The sequence below is a fragment of the Carassius gibelio genome, chromosome A15 (assembly GCF_023724105.1).
Source record: "Carassius gibelio isolate Cgi1373 ecotype wild population from Czech Republic chromosome A15, carGib1.2-hapl.c, whole genome shotgun sequence".
Lineage (NCBI taxonomy): Eukaryota > Metazoa > Chordata > Actinopteri > Cypriniformes > Cyprinidae > Carassius > Carassius gibelio.
This window is the reverse complement of record NC_068385.1, coordinates 24,996,575-25,020,182: the sequence shown is the minus strand read 5'-3', so window position 1 is coordinate 25,020,182 and position 23,608 is coordinate 24,996,575. Positions and strand designations below refer to the sequence as shown.

General features: G+C 37.1%; 1 protein-coding gene across 1 annotated transcript; it reads left to right on the top strand.

The window, feature by feature from the left end:
• Positions 1-1,211: 1,211 nt before the first annotated feature.
• Positions 1,212-22,614, top strand: LOC128028791 (FXYD domain-containing ion transport regulator 6-like). Its single transcript, XM_052616124.1, has 9 exons — positions 1,212-1,538; positions 13,528-13,581; positions 17,030-17,053; positions 17,153-17,188; positions 19,017-19,091; positions 19,413-19,449; positions 19,556-19,605; positions 19,697-19,735; positions 19,837-22,614. The coding sequence occupies exons 2-8, from the start codon at positions 13,533-13,535 to the stop codon at positions 19,723-19,725; spliced, it is 300 nt and encodes a 99-aa protein (XP_052472084.1). The 5' UTR covers positions 1,212-1,538; positions 13,528-13,532; the 3' UTR covers positions 19,726-19,735; positions 19,837-22,614.
• Positions 22,615-23,608: the final 994 nt, after the last annotated feature.

Sequence of the window (23,608 nt, the reverse complement as noted above, 5' to 3'; positions counted from 1 at the left end):
ATATATATATATATATATATATATATATATATATATATATATATATATATATATACACACACACATATTGGGAGTATTCTACAAATATGTATTTAATAACCAAAGGGATGTTCTTTTTGTTTGAAAATCAGTGTCTATGAGCTATGATAAAATCTGGTATTATTTTAGCCTATATGTGAAGGTCACATCCTTTTCTATCTCTGATTCATATACTGTTTCTTTTATAAATCATGTCAAAAATGGATACAGTTTGAGCTTTATTCTCCGATTGCAATAAATTATAATGGAGAATGAGAAATGCTATATCTCATTGTGCCGTAACTACTGGACAAGGACACATTCTGATTTCCAGTGTAACACTTCAGTTGAAAGAGTGCAGGGTAAGATATACATAGAAAAACACTAACTGTTGGGCAACAGTTTTAAAATAACAATTTTACACAAGCAAGAGTCATATTGTTGTCAAATTTTGTGTTTTGAATTAAAACATAATTTAAGTGATCAATGAAATGTAATGGAATTTTCAGCATAAAGAATAAGAATATATATATATATATATATATATATATATATATATATATATATATATATATATATATATATATATATATAGTTTTTTTTTTTTTTTAGCCAAGGTTTAAAGTCATGCGTCTGTACAACTGACCTTCAGAAGTACATCCACATTGATAAATATTCACTGGAGTAAAAAGTGTTACAACTAGTCCCAGTTTCCTTCGTAAATCATTTTGCATGCCACCCCCAGTCCAGAGGAAAATATTGTTGCGGAATCAACCTTGTCCCAGATTCTTCTCCTCAGATAACATTGGATAAAAAGAGAGACAACTGCTGAGAGCTAGGAGAATTTAATGGGAAATGTTTGAGGTCATATTGAAATGTCAGACTTTCGAATGTCTTTGTTATCCAAACTTGGGCAGTCTGAGACATTATATCTCTTCTGAATGTGCATTTTCTGTAGTCATTTTCACAGGAGAATGATGTGAAATGCTAAAGAGCTCGGTAAAAGCTCGGATTTGCTTTACATTCAAACTCATTTGGAAACAACAGTAAACACATTGCATTTGTGAGAACACCGAAAAAAAACAACATATTTTTAGTGGAGCCATTATGACAGGCTCTGCATGGACTTTTGCATACGCTTTGAAGACTTGTGTTATGTGACCATGCACGCTTATAAAGATCAACCAACCAACACTCGCGACCAACGCGTGCGGTGTCTCTCGTTGCGCGCGTGCCGGGGCGGGAACCGAGAGAGCGCCAGAGAAGAGACAGGGACAAGCCGACAGTAAATATATTTATATCAGAAAAGAAGAGGTGGATCTTGTTGGCTGCTATATCATCACCAGTCGCTCGTTTACGTGGACTGTAATCCATTAGTAACTTTTCGCTCCATTTCAAAAAGCCAAAAAATCCACTTATCAGACAAACGACTCGAGGACACAACAGTCGTGCGGATCGTGTCAGCGTTTGACCCACTGTTGCCCATTCACTTACAAGTATCCTTAAGGAGACGAGACGAGGTAGGGCATGAAGTCACTTATCCAACTAGGGTGTGATGTAGCTTTATAGTCTTAGTGATGTTGCATGATGTTTATCCCGTTATAAAAAAGATATATCGGAATGACGTGCGTAAAGCCTCGATTTTACTCCAATGACATCATCAGTCTAAGTATTGTAAACATTACATAAATGGGCAGTGTGCATTTCAACAGCAATATAATTTTTTTTTTAAGATGGATAATACAGTTTACAAATAGCAGAAGTGAATTCTGATTTTAATACACGAATGTAGCCTATATAAAATTCTGTAGAATGCGCGCTGTTATTGTTGCGCGTGGGTGTGGCTCACAACAGGTAGCGGGTTATATTCGGTACTAATCGACAGGTTATGAACGTAGAGAGTGCTTATTACGCGGCGCTCTCTAGAATACTTGATTCTGATTGGGCAATTGTTACATATTTCATATTGGTTTATTTCATATCTAAAATTGTATTGTTTCAAGTCAAGCTTAAATATAATGTACATTTTTGGTAGTCGTGATTTAAGTGTGATAATACACAAACAAACCCATTCAGGGTGAGACAAGACAAGGTGATGATTATTATTTGAGGAAATGGTTATCTTTTACACATTTAACAATCATGTACGTGTGGCATCGCGCTTCAATTTCCAAATAACGTCTGATTCGCTGGGATGTTTATATATATGGCTATATAGCCATCCTTTTCAGTTTCTAGGTTACCATCACTAGGCTTATCTCTTTTCGGCACTAATATTCGTGATCACCTGACGCATACAGTTGCCTTAGCAAAATGTCTGCACCCTGGTAGAGACGCGTCTGGCATCGCGGCAGTGAAAGCTTTGTTGTCATGGATACAGTCTACCCTCGTTTTGGTTGTGATGAAGGGCTTGGGTCTCACCTTATAGTTAACGATGACCTATTATGCATAGCAACATATGAATCAATAAACTGAAATCCTAGATCTGTCACAATAAATATTCTAAATATAAATGTCTTGCTCATCTGAAATATGGTAAGGAGTAATTATGGGACACTGACATCGCACATGACAGATAGTGGGTTAATCAGAAATCATATAAGATTACCAAATAGAAAAGAGAGTATAGCCTAGTGCACCAATGTTGGTTTGGCGTCTGTTATAGGCTAAACTATAGCATTTTCTGTCATCAACACCCCTGCAGGCATTTCAGCAGTTTACTTACACTCTATCACATTATTTGTAAAGTAAAGAGATGCAATTTAGTTAACCACAGTGGGGTCAGATATCATTTTGCACATAAACCAGATTGAGGGAATGGAAACAGGCACACCGTTTTAAACTGTTGGCAAATAATTTGAATAGGAAAACTGCTGGCGTAAAAAAAAAAAAAAAAAAAAAAAAAAAAAAATGTGTGCATGAGGGTGTTTTCATTTTTCTTTTTTGTTTAATGTTTATTGTATTAAACTGTGAAATATATATATATATATATATATATATATATATATATATATATATATATATATATATATATATATATATATATATATATATATATAGTTTTCTTTCACTTTAATTTTTACTGTTTCTTAATGAAGTTTGACATGCTGAATATGAAAATCATATTCATTTTTAATAATTAAATAAATTAATAAATAACCATGTTGGTAACTTATACAAGCAAATCGGTTATTACTCTTGCTTAAAAATCAGATGGTGCATGCATAATACTGAGCTAACAACAGTTATACAGTTAAGATAAACATTTAGTCATACAAAATTCAATAGTGTACGCAGGATGATTTTTGTCTTTTATGTTCTGGAATGTTCCAGAAAGCACTAAAATATTACAGAATGTTACAGAAACTTTTAGAATGAATTTTATATATATATATATATATATATATATATATATATATATATATATATATATATATATATATATATATATATATATATATATATACTAAACCAATGTTTCAGAATACAAAATTCAAAAATCTACCTAGACCAAACTGTATGTATGTATGTATGTAAAAGAGCTAATTGGTTTTTGTTACATCCTGTTATTTTAGTGTTATGTGATTGTACTCTGTGGACTCAATTTAATGTAGTCATCTACTGTATCCATTTGCACCACTCTGTGTTACCGTAACTGAAGATAAGATTAATTTTAATGACCAATTAATACAGAAATCCAGATATATCCAAGGGTTCACATACTTTTTCCTTAAAAAAAAATATCACATTACCACTTTGTGTGAAAGTCAAAGAAAATATTGATCTCATTCTGTCTAAAAAAGAGATGGCAACTGGCAGGAGAATTGTCTCTCCTAGCTGGTGTTTTTAGTGGGCCTAAAGGGCATAAAAAGAGCTAATTAGATTGGGGGGGAAACTGCTCCAGTTCTGGCAGAATAAATGTGTGTAAACACTTGCACTCTTACACCTAGTCATGAGCGCTCTCAGTCGGCGCCAAGCTCTGTTGATGAAATTATTCCCTCTCATTAAATAGTGCGAGTCATATCAATGAAGTCAAATCCTCTCAGCTTCTGACATATGGTCTACTATTTGATGATGCAATCAGTCCAGCAAAAATAGCACAACAACATATGCACTTTGTTTGTGACTGTTTGGTCATCTTACATAAGATACTCTACTGTTCAACATGTGCTTATGGCGGGACTCAAACAGTATCATCAGTATGCATCAGTATAGAAATCCATAATTCATATAACACATAACACATAACAGTCATTGGAAGTGAATTATGTTTCATCTTGTTTGCAAGCCATCCAGATACAGCCTAGTGACAGTCTTCCTTTTGTTTTCTGGGAACAGAGGAAATGTCTGTGGCCGACAACGTAGTCTCAATTGACTTTCAGGGTGAATTTCATGGGTCAGCGACCAACTGGGGAGGCATTTACTTAGAAGAAGGAATGAATTGATGCTATAACTATACCACTTATATGTCTGCTGAGGTCAGAGGATGTGTTTGATAATTAAAGCCAGACGAGTCTCCGAAATTGCCTTCTAAACACTTAAATATACAGTAGGACACTATTTTACGTGACAACAATTTGAAATAGTTTGAAATAATTAAATGAGCACCTAACTACTGAATACAACAAATATGTCCTCAGAAACTGTAAATATACTGCAAATGTGAACACTAGTTGTTTACAGTTTTTTTAAAATATTAAAAATAATAAAATGAAATATTGTCAACAGCAATATATATTTTTATTATTATTTATTTTAAACATTTCTGAATATTAGACAACATGAGCAAATGTTCAATACATGTATAGATCCACACTTGTATAGAGATAATTAGCAAGGGCCCATTTAGTCACACAAAGACTGCTTATTGATTTTCTTTCCACAACAGAAATGATTTTAGGTCAGTAAGGCACCAGTGATTTATCCAAGTACATTCCTGTCAAACAAACATAATCCTAAATCTATGGCTGGGCTGATGGATGAAACACAAGTGTGAATGGTTTCTTCTCATGTCTCTGAGGGACTGCTTGCCATTAGGAGGAGAGGAATCAAGCTGAACTGACAAGACGATGTCTGTTGTTTACAATATACCCACAATGCTCTCTTATAACACATGATAAAAGGTTTGTAATAGCCTTTAGTAATACTGCTGGTATAGTATGCCTTGTTTGAGTATTGGTGACCCGAAACTGAATGTCAGGTGAGATTAAATTGGTTAAACAGAATAACTCAACTATGTTGTTGTTATCAGCTCATTCCAAACACTTCTGCTCCTTGTGAATTCATTAAATCTGATAGTGTCCATTAATAGTGTGCAGTGCCTTTAGAATGGGTGACATGATGATAAGACTGAAGCACTTAAAAAAGACCAAGATAAGGGAGGTGTTTCGCTGTGTTAACATTATCACACATAAGGTAGCTATAGAGCCATGTATCTCTTTATATAGCTGAAAAGAACATATGAAGTTATCCAAGATAGTATTATGCTGCAAGATTTCCCAGATGTCCATCATTTGCTTGTGGTTCTGGCTTATTTGCTCCTTCTTCTGTTTGGTCATCTAGTAACTAAGAGGTCTGCTAAAGGTACAATAGCTGTGAAATGTTGGCTTTAGTGAGTTCAACATTATGAGACATAATTGCATTTAATATAGTTACTCTACATACAGCAAATCCAGTCAATCCAAACACTGCATGATATGTTTTTATTCAGAATATTGTTCAAAAATTACTGTATTTTCCAGTGTTTTCCAATGGCCATTTTAAAGGATTAGTTTACCCAGAAATAAAAATTCGGTCATTAATTACTCACCCTCATGTCGTTCCAAACACGTAAGACCATTCATCTTTGCAGAACACAAATTAAGATATTTTTGACAAAATTCAAGATCTTTCTGACGCTGCATAGACAACAATGCAACTACCACATTCAAACCATAAGTGGTTCAACCGTGATTTAAGAATGCTTTTTTATGTGTAAAGAAAATGACTTTATTCAACTATTTCAATTCATTATTTTTGTTTTCTTTGTGCACAAAAAGTATTCTCGAAGCCTTATAAAATAGCGGTTAAACCACTGATGTCACATTGACTATTTTAATGATGTTCTTACTACCTTTTTGGCCTTGAACATTTTTGTTGCATTGCTGTCTATGCAGGATCAAAAAGCTCTTGGATTTCATCAAAAATATCTTAATCTTTGTTACGAAGATGAACGAAGGTCTTACGAGTTTTGAATGACATAGGGCAAGCAATTAATGAAATAATTTTCATTTTTGGTGAACTATTCCTTTAATTGTAATTCCCACCTAAAAAACACAGTTCCCTTTCAGTCGGTAACTCCAGACGCCATGTCGGTGACCAACGAAAATGGTATATCGCTTCGATAGACCAAACTACTTTAAGTGTAAACTAAACGAGCCAATGCACATTGGCATGCAATTATTGCATCCAGCTGCCGCTGATCACTGGGTCAGTATAAGAGGGCAGCAGGTGCAATGCATACCAAAATTTCGCTTCGGAGCCGAGCATTAGTATCGTTCTGCTCAACTGTATCTGCTATGAACTATGAGTTAAGCATGCTCTCGGAAGCTTCGTGTGTTGGTGAGACGGCACTTCAGCAGCAGTCGTTCCTGTGTCGAGTGGATTGAAGAGTTTCCATCTCAGGGCATACAGTTTCCTCGATGAGGGAGGTCTGGATTGGAGGAGGGTCTCAACAACCTCGGATGAGAGACTAGATGCTATGAGTTGTGCCACTTCAAGGGCCACACCCGCAGTTTCCACACCTCCGGGCGAGGGTGAATTATCTTGCCCTGTGCCTGAGAGAGTAGATCTGTCCTGATTGGAATCTTCCATGGAGAGCCATTGAGGAGAGAGATCAGATCTGAGAGCCATACTCGGCCCGGCCAGAACAGGGCTACTAATAGAAGATGGACCCCGTCCTGGCATACTCTCCCAGAACTCCCGGGAGCAGAGTGATAGGGGGAAGGGCATACAGATGAAGCCTCAGCCTGGTCTGTACCATAGCGTCCAGTCCCAGAGGAGCTGGATGAACTAGAGAGAAACAGAGGTGACAATGCGCTACCTCTTGAGTCGCAAAGAGGGCCAAAACTCTCTATATCTATACCCCAGGGCCTCTGACCTTGTCTCGACAGTATGTCTGCACCCACAATCTCCCAGGAATATACACTGCTCCGAACGAGAGGAGTTTGTCCTGGGACCACATAAGGATCTGGTGTGCCAGCTTGTACAAGAGGCGCGAACGCAGATCTCTGGTGACTGATATAAGAGATCGCCAATGTGTTGTGGGTGCGCACCAACACATGGTGACCTCTCAGGTCTGGGAGGAAATATTTCAAACCTCGATGCACAGCTAGCATCTCTAGACAACTGGTATGCCATGTCAGATGGTGACCGCTCCACAGACCACTGGCAGGGTGGCCACTCATGACCGTACCCCAATCGGTGAGGAATGCTCTGTTGCTAGCATTACACCGGGTCCTGATTCAAGAACCAATGTTTCTTCCACATGTCTAATGCACAAAGGCATGGTTCTCTGAACCGGAGAAAGTACACTCTTCTTGGAGTTCAGTCTCAAACCCAGCTCCCCCATATGTGCGAGAACGACATCTCGATGCCGAGCTGCAACCTGCTCTGACTGAGCTAGAATCAACCAATCGTCGATATAATTCAGAATGCGGATGCCCTGCATACACAAAGGAACCAGAGCCGCATCTACACATTTCGTGAACTTGTGGGGTTAGAGTGCAAGGCCGAAGGGAAGTACTCGATATTGGTAAGCTTTGCCCCCAAAAGCAAACCATAGAAACTTCCTGTGTTGTGGAAGGATGGAAATGTGGGAACACGGGCGGCAAACGCCCTGTTTGAACGCGGAGGGGGCTGCTCCTGCTCAGCAGTCCCTCCAGTACATCTAACTTCACAAGTTAAATAAATGTCATTATATTCCTCAGAATTTTATGCAATCAAACAATCAGACAAGTAAACAAGGTGTGGATTGTGATAAAGTACACATTGCAGTGATATATTGAACTTCTCAAAGTTAGATAACGGTCATTATATTCCTCAGAATCTAATGGAATCCAACAATCAGACAAGTAAACATGGGCTAGATTGTGATAAAGTACACATTGAAGTGATATATTAAAGGTGGGGGGGTGAAATGCTATTTCATGCATACTGAGTTTTTTACACTGTTAAAGAGTTGGATTCCCATGCTAAACATGGACAAAGTTTCAAAAATTAAGTTGTACGTTTGAAGGAGTATTTTTGTTCCCAAAATACTCCTTCCGGTTTGTCACAAGTTTCGGAACGTTTTTTTCGAGTATGGGTCTGTGTGACATTAGATGGAGCGGAATTTCCTTATATGGGTCCTAAGGGCACGTCTGCCGGAAGAGCGCGCGCTCCTGTATAGCAGAGCACTGAGAGGCTGAGCACAGACATTCATTCACTGATCAGAGCGAGAGTGTCACGAAAAGTCACAAAAGAAGTGTGTTTTTGGTTGCCAGGGCAAGACAACCCTGCACAGATTACCAAAAAAAAAAAACAGCATTAAGTGACCAGTGGATGGGGTTTATTTTTACAGAGCATCAACGGAGTTGTGCAAGTGTTTTTGTTTGTTCCCTGCATTTCGAAGATGCTTGTTTTACAAACAAGGCCCAATTTGACGACGGATTTGCGTATCGATTATTTCTTAAGGACGATGCAGTCCCAACGAAAAAGGGTCAAGATCGTGTGTTGGAACCGCAGGTGGTGAGTAAAACTGCTTAACATATCTCTGCGTCCTTGTTAGTGTGTCCGCCTCCCATGCCAGAGACCTGGGTTCGAGCCCCGCTCGGAGCGAGTCGTTGCTGCTGCTGCTCTCGTACAGTTTCAGCCTCAGGATCTGATTCTGGATAATAAATAAAAGGCTGAATCTGACTGTTAGCCATGGTTTGTTTTGGTTGGTTTTGTCCTCACGATAATGTCACAACTTCCAAACGCTCTCAACGCAAAAGCCTACTGGCGCTTGTGATTCTTTAGCTCCGCCCACACGTCACGCCTCCAGCCGGTCGTGTTTTTCCGGGAAAAAACGGTACAGACTATCTTTCTCTTATGAATATAATAAAACTAAAGACTTTTTGGAGTTATGAAGGATGCAGTACTACTCTATAGGTACTCAAGATTAACAGGAGATTGAGTGAAAACGAGCATTTCACCCCCCCTTTAACTTCTCAAAGTCAAAGACAGAATTTAATGCAGTCAAACAATCAGTAGCACGGTCTGGCTTGTGATACAATTCACATCGAAGTGATATATCTAACTCCTCCTTATTAAATGGATCTTAAACAACCAGACAAGCAGTCGGATGTGGAAAGATTCACATCAAAATGATGTAATACACACATTGCCTCAACAGCGCGCAAATAGCTTAGTCACACAAACAATATTAACCCCTTCAGAGATTAAATAGCTGACGCAGCAAGTCCACAGGAAGAGGAGGAAGAACCGCAGGCTTCCGAACCTCAAGAATGAGATATAGGGAACACGGGTGGAGATAGGAAGAATCGTCTTCAGCCCGTCCGCCAGAAATGCGGAGAAGCACAATCAGCCCCCTTATTTTCTTGAGAGCCGACTGTATGAGCACGCTGCTCATTAACGCTGCCCATATAATGTTTAGGCATAATATTGTTTGTCGTATACTGGTGCTTATGCAACTTTATGTTTGTGCAACTGCAAACTCGCCGCCGCCCTCGGTCAATCTCCCTGGAGAAAGAAAGGCAGAGTGTCTAGCCCAATGCTCGGGGGGAAGAACTGAAGCTTGGGCTTCTGAACCCAGATCTGATGGGTAAGGTAGGAGATAAGGATGTGCCCGTCTCCATTCCCTCCAACAGATCTATCTAGCCCAACGAATGCCAGTTCCACACTGCCTCGGCGAAAGCAGGACCAGTACAGTGAGGATCGCTGGCGAAGGCTCACTTATCGAAGAGAGCCCTCCGGGATCGAAGCATCCACATGTGAAATCATACACAGCGTGCTTTGATCCCGGGCAGACCACTCACAGACTGTGTGTATCCCCGCCTCTGATGTTTAGCTATAAAAGCAGGGGGGAACACACAATCTGAAACGCGGTCTGGATTCACCCTTCAGACGACAATAAATAAGACTGACAAGACAGAATGACAAGCACACACAGAGCACTTGCTGCAAGACAAGAAGCTGAAGCCAGCTGCGCTGCACATGCTTTTATAGCTTCCTGGTCGCTACGTCACCCTGCCCGTGACGTCACGCACATCCATTGGACAGATTGCACACAATATTCAGAGTCGGTCTTGCCAAAGGCATTCCCCAAAGCATTTGACACAGCTCGAGTTCCTGAAGAGGAACTGTGTGTCTGTTCATAATTGTTGAGATTTTACAGACTGTTTTATACAGGTTAAATCGTTAGACCAGTGGGTTGTGGTATGTGATTGTCTTTATAATTAATTTTATTAATTTAATTCATTTCAAAATCATCATGAGCAAAACACCACAACTGCATGAAATCTTAAAAACAGTGTTGAAATGGCTCTGCTTTGACTTTGTTTGAAACTATTTTCATTGGTGGAGCAAAGTGTCTAAAGTTACTGTGTCTAAAATGTAAGTTAAGTAACTTTATTGAACTGTTTTTATAAAAGTAATACCACACAACCACTCTGCCTCTTTGTTTACTGAAAAGCCTCTTTGACACATTCAGTTGTCATTTCTCTAAACATTAAGCATTAAACATTTTCACTTTACAGGTTGACCATGACACTATTTTGAGATGATTGTGCCCTACATAACAGCAGGAGGGCGATGACAGAATTGGCTTTACAATTTTGAGTAGCAGCAGAGTTCTGTGAAATTTTTAGTTTTAAAAATGTATTTTTCTTTTGTGTGAAAACACCCATATGATTAAACAAATATCCATGATCTGTCATTTTATAAAGATGATTTGAAGTCTGTTTTGTTTGTGAAAATTGGTCATTTATCTTTTTTTAATGTATTAGATTGCTTTCTGTGGCTTGTTTATAAAGGAACTAGAACTTTCACATGCGGGAGTGATAGATAGGTTGTCAAAAGTTTGGACAGCTGAGGGCAATGAGTGTGTTGTGATTTGGTAAATTAACTGTCTATATAAAAATATTGTTCCCTTGATACAATACATGTCTAAAAAATAGTCAAAGAAGAAGGATGAATGTCCTTCCTGTGCTCAAGGGCAGTTAATCTCCTCTACACTGTATCATATTATTTTTGATGGCTCTCCAATGCTTAATATTCTAGTAAATCACACTGTGTTGCTTGGACCCCTGAAAGATGTTATAGGGATTGTGGGACTGCTGGAAGAATTCAGCAACGTCTGCCCATGACGCTGAACAAATATGTTTGTCCTCCTATAACAAATGGTATAGAACTCACTGACAGAAATTCAAAGAAGAATGTACAATATACATGTATTGACAGCATCTAAAATGCAAAAACGTACAAATGAACAACTTTATAGATGTACAAATACTTAGTTTGTAGAAAAATGAATTCATGGAAATGAATAGACTGTATATTACAGTAGTTTTGTATAATATAGTTCCCTGTCTATCAAAATAGAAAATAATGTAATGTAAAATACTAATGGGATCACCCTGGAAGGTTTAGTATCAGAGTTGTTAAAATTGTATTAATTTATATATAATGATATCATAGGACACAGGTTACAGGGTGAGTGAAATTTATATATTAAAGGGGGGGTGAAATGCTATTTCATGCATACTGAGTTTTTTCATGGGAGAGTTGGATTCCCATGCTAAACATGGATAAAGTTTCAAAAATTAAGTTGTACGTTTGAAGGAGTATTTCTGTTTCAAAAATACTCCTTCCGGTTTGTCACAAGTTTCGGAAAGTTTTTTTTCGAATATGGCTCTGTGTGATGTTAGATGGAGCGGAATTTCCTTATATGGGTGCTAAGGGCGCGTCTGCCAGAAGAGCGCGTGCTCCCGTATAGCAGAGCACTGAGAGCACAACAGACTTCACTGATCAGAGCGAGAACGTCACAAAATGTCACAAAAGGAGTGTGTTTTTGGTTGCCAGGGCAAGACAACCCTGCACAGATTACCAAAAAAAAAAACAGCATTAAGGGACCAGTGGATGGAGTTTATTTTTACAGAGCATCAACGGATTTGTGCAAGTGTTTTTGTTTGTTCCCTGCATTTCGAAAATGCTTGTTTTACAAACAAGGCCCAGTTTGACGACGGATTTGCGTATCGTTCATTTCTTAAGGATGATGCAATCCCAACGAAAAGGGGTCACGATCGTGTGTTGGAACCGCAGGTGGTGAGTAAAACTGCTTCAAATATCTCTGCCTCCCTGTTAGTGCGTCCCCTCCCATGCCGGAGACCCAGGTTCGAGCCCCGCTCGGAGCGAGTAGTTGCTGCTGCTGCTCTCGTTCAGTTTCAGCCTCGGGATCTGATTCTGGATCATAAATATACGCTGAATCTGACTGTTAGCCATTGTTTGTTTTGGATGATGTTGTTTCCCTCATGGTCACAGCTTCCAAACGCTCTCAACGCAAAAGCCTACTGGCACTCGTGATTCTTTAGCTCCGCCCACACGCCACTCCTCCAGTCGGTCGTGTTTTTCCGGGAAAAATCGGTACAGACTATCTTTCTCTTATGAATATAATAAAACTAAAGACTTTTTGGAGTTATGAAGGATGCAGTACTACTCTATAGGTACTCAAGATTAACAGGATATTGAGTGAAAACGAGCATTTCACCCCCCCCCCCCCCCCTTTAAATATAGTTAGTAATGTGACAGATAAAACTGATACATCTTAGAGAGTGATAATAATAATCAATCATGCTAACCTGCAGCAGCTAGAATAAATTAAGGCCCTTTATCATTTGACAATGATGTCATGTCACCACACCAGTCAGCACCTAAAATATATAAGGACTCTTATCTTTCAGTTGAAATTGAAACAGAATATATTCTGCTTGAATATCAGCCGATTCAAACTGCCTATCAATAAAGACTTTACTAAAGCTTTACTAACATAACCATTGTGTAATCCTCTTCTGTTAATTTTGACACTTACATTTTGTTCACACACTCAACTTACTCAACCAATCATAACTACCAGGTTTGTGAAAAAATTATAATAATGAATTTATTATTATTATTATTAATATTAATAATAATAATAATAATAATAATAATAATAATAATAATAATTGCCTTATAATTATTGTTATTATAAAATAATCCTGAAACGAAGCAGCACAATGAAAATTCAGCTTTGTATGACAGAAATAAAAAGTTAAAACAGAAAGTTAAAATATATTAAAGTATAAATTAAATAAACGTAATAATAAATTATATACAGTGAGTTTGTGAGAACTTTCTAGTCTTTCTGAATGTGGAAAGCATGTAACCCACTAACACAGATTTTCAGACTATTTACTATTTCTTTCTCTCTTTCTCTCTCTCTTCCCTTTGCAGTTGCCATGGAAACTGTTCTGGTCTTTCTTTTTTCCCTTCTAGTCTATGTGTCTGGTAAGTGCCTCCCTCCATTCCACTCCAGGCTCCCCGTGTCCGGTGGGATTGGAAAGAACTGGAAAAGGATGGGGAGAAAGCCATGACATGACACATGACCTAGTGTTCTGAACTGAGAATTTGATCAGTGACCTCTCCTAAACAGGGATCACATGAACTTGTGTGTGTCCGTGTATGTGTTTGTGCTCTCTGTAGTTCTTCAAAAGTCCCATCTAAAGCTCAGAGTGTTGTATTTGTGCTTCTACATGTCTGTGAATTGCTGTCCTGCTTTTACCAAACAAACTTCATTTGTGAAATGAGGGCGTCATTTAAATAACACTCTCATCCATCTCAGTCCTCTGAGAGACTCCACCCTACCCATAATTAGGCCATGTGAAACCGCACTAGATTCATACTCACAGAGCTCTATACACTGGCAAAAAAATGTATTCTTCAGCTTTGTCAACAAACCCTCCGCACACTGTCAGACTAGTTTTCATCTGGTTTTCTTTCACACTGCAATCACAAGGTTCCTTCCTTCATCCATTCTATCCTCCCTCCATTTTCCATTTCTTCCTTTCATTGTTTGTTTTTTTCCTTCTTTTCTTCCTTCATTCACTGTTTCCTTTCAGTAGTCGCTTTCTTACATTTAACTTGGCAAATTACCATAAAATAGACAGATCACACTCTTGCATACAAATCATAAATCTTTATTCAGATTTCAGAATGAACACTTTGTAATTTGTAATACATATTTTAAGGACCTCGTCTGTCCAATATTTATCATGTTCAACTGAAAATATGAGTAATTTTCAAAAAATAAGAGAGATCATACTAAATGCATGTTATTTTTTATTTAGTACTGTCCTGAGTAAGATATTGTACATAAAATATATTAACATTTAGTCCACAAGACAAAAAAAAAAAAAAAAAAAAAAAAAAAAAATGCTGAAATTATTAAAATAACCCCCTCAAAAGTTTGGGAACCCTTGGTTCTTAATACTGTGTTCTGTTACCTGATGATCCTCGATGGTTTTTCTGTTTCGTGATGATTGTGCATGAGTCCCTTGTTTTTTCTGAACAGTTAAACTGAGCAGCGTTCTTCAGAAAAATCTTTAAGGTCCTGCAGATTCTTCAGTTTTCCAGCTTCTTTGCACATTTGAACCCTTTCCAGCAGGGACTTTATGATTTTGAGATGCACCTTATCACACTGAGGACATTTGAGGGACTCAAACACAACTATTTAAAAAGATTCAAACATTCACTGATGCTCCAGAAGGAAACAAGATGCATTACGAGCTGGGGGTGAAAACTTTTGGAATTTGAAGATCAAGGTTAATTGTACTTAATTTGTGTACCGGGAAACATACAAGTATCTTTTGTTGCTTATGAAGGGCAGAACTTAATGGAAAAAAAAATTATATTTCAACAAAATAAGACAAATTTGGCCATCTCCATTGTGTTCAAAAGTTTTCACCCCCCAGCTCTTAATGCATCTTGTTTATTATTATGGTAGGCATCTTGGTTATTAGTGTTAAGAATATTTGAACAATCTAAAATAGGACTGAGCAATATTGAAGAAAAATGTTATGTGTTAAATGAAGTGTGTCTAATCAATTTAAATAATGTTTAAAAGCTAAAAATTATATGACTAATGTATATGTTTTACATTCTTTCTTGGAAAAGAAAGCATCACTACAACTTCTGAAAGTCATTAGCAGTCAAAAGCAATGCCAAAAAAAAAAAAAAAAAAAAAAAAAAAAAAAAAAACACACTTTCAGGCAGGCTTATATTAGATATTGCAATGAAACTCCAAATATGCCACGCAGCATGAAAAAAAGAAAAAAAAAAATACTATAAATGGGTTATTTTGATGTAATTAAATTTATTTATAATGCAATGCTAATTGACATAGCCTTTATGACTGGATAGAATACTATGAAATTATGCTGCATGTCTTATTCTGTGTAAGAAGCCACATCATTTCACAGAAGTATTTTATTTCAAACAATTGACTAACATTACGAAGTGAGATTAAAAGCATATCAAATGTTGCCTTTTGGTGGACAAGATCACAAATGCTTCATAAATGCTTTTCATGTTTGGAAGAAATTTGACGAGTGTTGCTTTTTCAAATATACATTATAAGCAAAGAACAAACTCGCAGTGCTTTCAGATGGAGTAGCATTTGCTACTGCTTTCTGACCAGCATCAGTATGATATTGAACAATGGATATTTCTTGTCCACAAAATGTCTCCAAAATTTTGCTAATGTGGCTGCACCTTTAAGTATGTAATCATCAGTGCCAAAATACCAGTAAACTCTGTGATGTTAGTCATCTAAAATTACCTTTGAAGGCTGTGACATTTCTTTGTGGATCCAGGTGAGAAGTGCTTTAGTTTCACTTTTGTCCAATTTGCCAAAATCTTCAGCATTAGCTCTGACTGATAGTACTGTAAACAGTGTTTAGTAACCGTGTCATCCCTTTCACAATTTTAGAATTGGTCCAAAGCAGATATCAGTGCCTGACTTTGTTCATGCGTATATCTGGAATCTTATGCTTTGTTCACACATAGCTTCAAAAATGGCATTTCACGGGTAATTTTGCAGTTTCTCATCTTAAAAAAATTGCCAGAAATTAAAGATCCTGTTCACACATGACCTAAAAATGGTAATTTACCGGTTATTTTCCATCAAAGGTTGTACGTGTGTCATGTTCCTTTCCACTCTACCTTCAGGTGTCTCTCATGGTTTGTGTATTATACTGTACATTATGTGTAAAAGAAAGAAATATGTCATTTGTGAAAGTCAAATTAAATAATCAATCGAGCTTTTATGAAGACCGGGTGAGGGGGTAATTCTATAAATACCTTCACCTGTGAAATGATCCACTGCCACCTATCAAATGTCACATTAAGAGACTTGTTAATAGATGATTTGATTTAATAAACTGTCATGCTTGCATTTAAGACTGTTAACTCCTCAAATGCTCATTCCAGTTCGATGGTGATTATAGTCTATATAATCATCTCTATTGTAACATACAGTGTAAATTAAGATTAATCTCATCCTAGATTGCTTGGAAAATCATTTTTAAACTCTTTTTTTTTTTTTTTGTACTACAGTGAAGAAAAATCTGTAAGATGTTAATCTGTATAATTTTTCCCTCCTGTCTCATATGCATCGATTTAGTCTAATGGATTCTTAGAGTTTGATATACAGTATTGACTCTGTCAAAAACCCTTGTTATTATGTCTGAATCAGATTTCACTTTTATTAGGAAATGTCATATTTCTGCCAATACTGCATCTAGCTTAGGGCTCTCAGATCTTTCCCAACAAGACCACAAACAAATAACATAACTCTTGTTCCAGTTATTGAATGTTTTGTGAATTTAAAGATCCATTATTGTTTTCTTCTCTTTTCTCATAATGGTTTCTGCTCTCTGTATTGATCTTCTGTTTTTAGCTTTGACTGACTCTGCTGCCCAAGGCAAGTTATGCTTTATTTAATTTACCACATCATTCCATTTTATATTTTACCATTACTTATATTAAGCTACATGTGTAATTTCTGATTGTTTTCCATCAGATGGAAAAGAGAAGGGACTGGAACCATTTGTATATGGTAAGAATCAATACTTACAAAAGCGTTCACAGGTCAATATTTACGTACATAACAAGGATCATGTCAAGTTATAAGGAACATGCTTCTCAAACAGCAGGAAATGAAATCTAAATTAGAATTTTTCTTTGTTATATGTATTTTGATAATCTCTAGAATACTGTTTAATGTTTAATACTGTATCTGACAAATTGTAAATAGTCCTTTGAAATTGATTGACTTGACTAAATATACTGTGTCTAGGTGCAAAATAAAGGTCAAAGTTAGCTTCAAAACCAATCCACTCAAACCAGATTTGCAGCATGTGACTACTTCGCATTTGTAGTGTAAACACTAACACGTCTTGATGCATCCTAGGCTACTGTGAAGGACCGCCTTATCACCTGTCAATCAAAATACCAGGAGTAAATAGGGCCTTAGTGAAGTCTCAAGAAAAAAGATCACAACAAACATGTGGTCATCAGTCACACTCCTTGGGAACTTCAAAATGATACTATGCTATAAAGAAACGAAATATTAGAAAAGAAAGAGAAAAGTTGTAAAACCACTATAAGTGCAGATACTAGCTACATCAAGCTTTTCAAACAGATATGAACGGCAGCTGTCAGGGAAGAAACTAAGAGGCTCATCAACAACCACCTCAGGACTTCACAGGTTCGGCCTCTTTTAGAGAGTGGCTAGAGGCAAGCCACTTCTGAGCTACTCCACAGTTTAAACATCATGCCTCGAGTTTGCCAAAAGGAAAGAGCTGCAATCTGCGGTCATATTATTTCGTAGTTTAAGAGTCCAAAGCTTTAATCTTTGGTGTGCAGGCGGGTGCTATGTTTGATACAAACTAAATTCAGCTTAACATTCAGCATGGATGGTGGGAACTATACAACAGTTGCAATTGATGAAGGTACCTTGAAAAAAAAGGTACCTAGAAAATTGCTCCAGGGATTTTCCTTGAAAAAAATAAAAAATAAATGCTTTGAATATGATTTGAAAATAATAATAATAATAATAATAATAATAATAATAATAATAATAATAATAATAATAATAATAAATAAATAAATCTGCTAAAGATATCTAGTAACTAACATTGGCCTCTGAGGTTCTGCGGGATTGTAAGGTAACCACAAGATTGCAAATGTGTAAATGCATGAGAATGACATATAATCATAAATAATAATAATAATAATAATAATTATATATATATATATATATATATATATATATATATATATATATATATATATATATATATATAATTAAAGACAAATAATGGCTTTTATAATCCTCAGCCAGATCCCATGCTAAAATTGCGACCAATATAGTGACAAATATCGAAATAATAATAATAATAATAATAATAATAATAATAAAGAATTGTATTATTTTAAATAAAATAATTATTATACTAAAGGAGTATACTTTTTATAAGAAAATATTGTTTCAGTCTTCCCTACTTCAAAATTATATGTTTAATTCAATGTGTTACTTGCCATTTCAATCTACATAGAATTCTGCATATTCCAGGTTATATTTCGGAATAATTGAATCATGTTTTATTTATTTTATTTTTAAACAATAAATAAAAAACTAAAATAACTTATTCATAACTTTTCATTAACATGTAGTAATTTAATATTTTTTTTCTGATGTCACTTCCTGATAAAATACCATTTAAAATCCCATCCTACAGGCTCTCTTTCTCTCTCTCTCTCTCTCTCTGTATATCCGATTTCATCTGAGAATGTTACATTATACAAGTAAACTGGTTTGTGAACTAAAAATCTTTATTTATTTATTTTCTCATTCTCAAACAAATCCTTCATTTCTTTACCAGACTATGAGAGTTTGAGGATCTGGGGTTTGGCGTTTGCTGTGGTGCTATTTGCTCTGGGAGTGCTCCTTATTCTCAGTAAGAAACATCTTTTTATGTATCTATTTATTTTTGTAATTTCTTCATTCAAATCTAAATCATGCAAAAAATGCCTGCAAAACAAAATAAATCAGAGTACAATAGCTAAACCAAGCTACAAAGTTTTATTTTGAAATAGAGATGCATGACTATACGTCACACTCAGGGGCAGAGATATAAATGAACAAGAATAACATATGTAATGGATTATAATCCTTATTACCCCAGTCATTATCACAATATGAAACCTGACATGTGGTTGGTATGGTTTTGCCATCCATCGGTTTGATCTAAATCCTTGTTCTTGTGTGCACCCTGCAGGCCGCAGATGCCGCTGCAGCATCAACCAGAAGTCCAGGTTAGACCTAAACAGTCTCTTTGATTCTCTGTCACGTGTTGCATTGGTTTATAAACAGCGGTTGTAATTTTTTTTTTTTTTTTTTTCACATTTTATATTTTCTCAGGGCTCCAGGAGATGAAGAAGCTCAAGCAGAGAACCTTGTGGTCTCCAAGAGTGAGATTCAGTACTATGTTTTCTAACACATACAGGTCATTTATAAGAAAATGTTTAACTGTTGTTCTTTTTATTATTCCTCCCCATAAAGCCAAGGAGACTCCTATAGCAGAGAACTGAAGCAGTCCAGGTAAGGTGCAGTGACTTTCCTCATGAAAGTGTGATTGTAGCATCAGACAAGACCAAAGTGCAGAATGTTTGCTATGTAATATTGGCTTTATTTCTTCTCAGTGTTGTTAAATGCATAGCCGTGACTTGAACGACTTCACTGATGCTGCGGATGCTGATGATGATGAAGCTGATTCCAGACCATGGCTATGAGAGGAAAGAGAGGAGACAAGAAATTTGTGGGAGGAGTTGATGGGTCGGTGTCTTGTACGTAGACCTCTAGTCCTGTCACGTGAACAGTAACTGTATCCGTCTTTCCGTGCGTGCCCTCTTGCAATAGTCTGTCTTGAGTGAGTTGTTTTAGCAAAACGAGACACTTTCTGCAGATCATTCTTAACGTTTTTGGCTCCTCTCCAACTGAATGTATGCATGTGGTTAAAAAGGAACAGTTCACCCAAAATCACATTCACATTCCATTCCAAATATTTCTGCCAAATATTATTTTATTTTTTTTTTATGCTGAACACAAAAAGCGGTAATATTAAACATTTTGTATGTAGCCCTTATCATATAATGACAAAACAAAATAAAAAAAACACCATAGTTTAAATTTTTGGATGAACTGTCCCTTTAATAAAAAAAAAAAAATAGATAAATAAAAATGTTTTAATGTCCAACAGTGAATAACTGTTGCTGTTATTGTTGGTGGGACCGCTTGTTATTGTCATTTGTGTCACACCTGCTGTTTTTTTATTTTATTTTTTGTTGTTGTTGTTGTTTTTTTCTCTTGTATATTATATAGATTATATGCACACATAAATTATTTCATATAAGTATTGATTCATATGTGATGAAGAATATATATTTGAATATACAATCTACACATGTGTGCGCACGTATGGATAGATCATGTAGAGCTCGTACGAATGCTCACATTCAGGGCACCTCCTCCTGACAATCTTTCGATCATTGAACCCAGACCAAGCACAAACAATAACACAGTACCACTACGGTACCAGAGGGGGCGCTATACCACTGTCCTCTGATCAGCTGTAACACTGCCGGGCTCAAAGCCCCTATTCGGACCCACAGTCTAAACGTCTGCGGCCTGAGAACGAGACCGCAGGAGCAGTTCACTTCACCATAGTGCCGCAAACCTGTGTCCTTTACCTTTACTAACACATGTTTTCTGTAGCCTACGTATTTACTTTAATAAGTCACCCAGAAATGTAAATATTTGTCATCGTCTACTCACCCTAATGTCGTTAAAACTCAAAAAACAAGATGGTTGTCATTGTTATGTGGAGCAAAAAAATTTGGTGTTTTGCTAAATGTCCAAGCAGCTGTTTTGCATAAAGTAAGGTAAGGCATAAAGCGTGCTTGCACATGTGCAGCTGAACTCCTTTTCGAGTATTTTACACAGGTGGTCAACATGTGCACAAGGAAATTTCATCCTTTTCCAGTGTCTGTGCTTTATCTATCTAAAAGTTATGAGAAACAAAAATGTTAGCTGTTGTCTTCGAAAGTAGTTTGTTTGGTGTTGTTGACTGTGAAACAACAGGCAAAGGCAGTGTTGCCACCTTGTGGACAAACTAAATAGTGCAAAAATGAAATTTACTTTGTCTTGCTTAGGAACTAGGACTTTGATGCGCACAAAAAGCACCATAAAACTATCATTAAGTGTCTCATATGACTTAGGCCTGGTTCACACCGGACGCCGAAGTGGCGCAGAAGCGGCGCAGAACGGAGGCCACTTCCTTTCGCCGCCCATGTTAACCTATGGTGTCGTTCACACCAGACACGGAGCGCCGCAGCGTGCCGCGGCCGGCCCGCACCTTGAAACGCCAGTTTCGGCATCTGGTCTATTTTTTGCACGAGCCGCGAGCGATTCGCGTCAATTCCGGCAGGAAGTCACACCAAGAAACACGCGACAATCCGGTCATTTGTCAAAATATAAGCAATTTTCAAATTAAAATACCGCGAGTGACAAATGCGATCATATTTGTGTATCTAAACAGACTAGAAAATAAAAAAATTTAAAAATTTAAAAAAAAACACACGCACGCACATGCACACAGAGAAACGGGAGTGGGTGGACTTCTTGGTTACAGAAACATGGTGTATTCATTTTATGAGGTTATTTACTTACCCATGATGTGCTCTGAATAAAGAACAACTGAGCAGAAGCGCTTGTCGACCACCGCGGAGTACACGCGTCTGGTGTGAACAGACAGGCGCCGGACCGCGCGTGATTTTCCGTTCCGCGTCTCTTCGCCGTCCGGTGTGAACCAGGCCTTAAATGACATATTATGGTATAATTAAGGAACAGACTGAAATTTAAACCATTATTTGCTGAAAATCTCTAATGCAGCTCTCAAATCTCATTCCGCTCTGTTAGTGTGCACATTCTGTGTTTTCTGCAAATGACTTAAATTTCGATCTAACATTCCAGAGCTATGGTTAACGTTAAGATTGTATGACTTTCAAATCACATTCAGTTGAGTAAACAATGACAGAATATTGATTTCTGCGTGAACTAACCTGGTAACATCAGTCGTATTTCTGAACTGTTCAATGGGAACAACATGTCGGCCTCTAAAGAGACTAAGCTTTGCATTTCTGTGTGTCTGCGTACGTTTGTGAGTGTGTGTGTGTGTGTGTGTGTTGTTCCACACATCACTTGCTGTGATAAACCTATGAGAGTTATAGAAATGTAGGTCACTCTGTAGAGAAGCATTTCACTGAATATTAATCACATGTGTTCAAGAACACCGTCTAACGCTACAGATGCTTCGCTATTAGAGAGGAATTGAACACATATCCGTCTCATATCTGTGCAGCTGCTGTGTATGGCCGCTCTTTGTGCTTCAAAATAAATGAAGTCTTTGTCTGACACAGGCATCGGTGTGTGGATTCGTTTTGTTTTCTTTGAGGCATCTGAACAAAGATGCCAAGTAACAGTCAATCTCTTCTCTTCTTCTGGTTCTTTTAAAAAAAAAGTCATACATCACCTGCCAGAGAGAGAAAAAAAATCAGCTCTCTTTCACTATGTCAGGTACAATTTTATTTAAGACCATATGGACTCGGTTATCCATCAGAATGATCGATTTGACACCATTGTAGCATCTTACCTACAAAAAGAGGATTTGAAGTCAATTACCAATGTCTGAAAGCTCTCTAAGGTCTGCCGTTTAGTATACTTCAAAGTCAAGACAGAATATGGCCACAATCACTCCCAGTGTTTTATATACTGTGATGTAATTGGACTTCCCTTGGGCAATGACTCTAAAGGTTGGGCTCAGTGGTATTTTATCATAGTTTAAAGGCCAGTGTTTATGGGCTAATAAAAGTGTTTCAAAGAATGGTGGGGCAGTCAAATTTACGAATTCTCTGGGAGGCGGGGAGGGGTAGAGGGATGAAATACACCTGGACTAAAGACACACTATCACATTAGTCAAGACTTCAGGAGGAAGAGGAGCTTTCCACAGTATACAGGTGAGATGAGATGATAACCCTGTTATGGATTTTTTGCAGAATGTTAACCATGTTTTTATTGGTTTATTGTTCATGACATGACAAGTGAGGTTTGGGACATTTGGGGCGTGTTAGGTGCCATGTGCATGCTCATGTTCTGTGGAAATTCTCTTTGTAGGAGTCCCAGAGACCTCTGTACAGTTTTAAAATGGCCTTCTTATATTCCTCTTCAATTATTTCAGGCTGTCTGAAATCTAGGTTGATAACAAAATGTGGGGATTAAATGCATGTTGAAAAATGCAATATTGAGGCCAGTGTAATCCATACAAAAGAAAAAAGAAATGTAATTAAATGTTTAGATTTTGAGCCACCTAAATTAGCTTTTTGAGCAAATGCAATGAACCAAATCCAAAAGGATAGC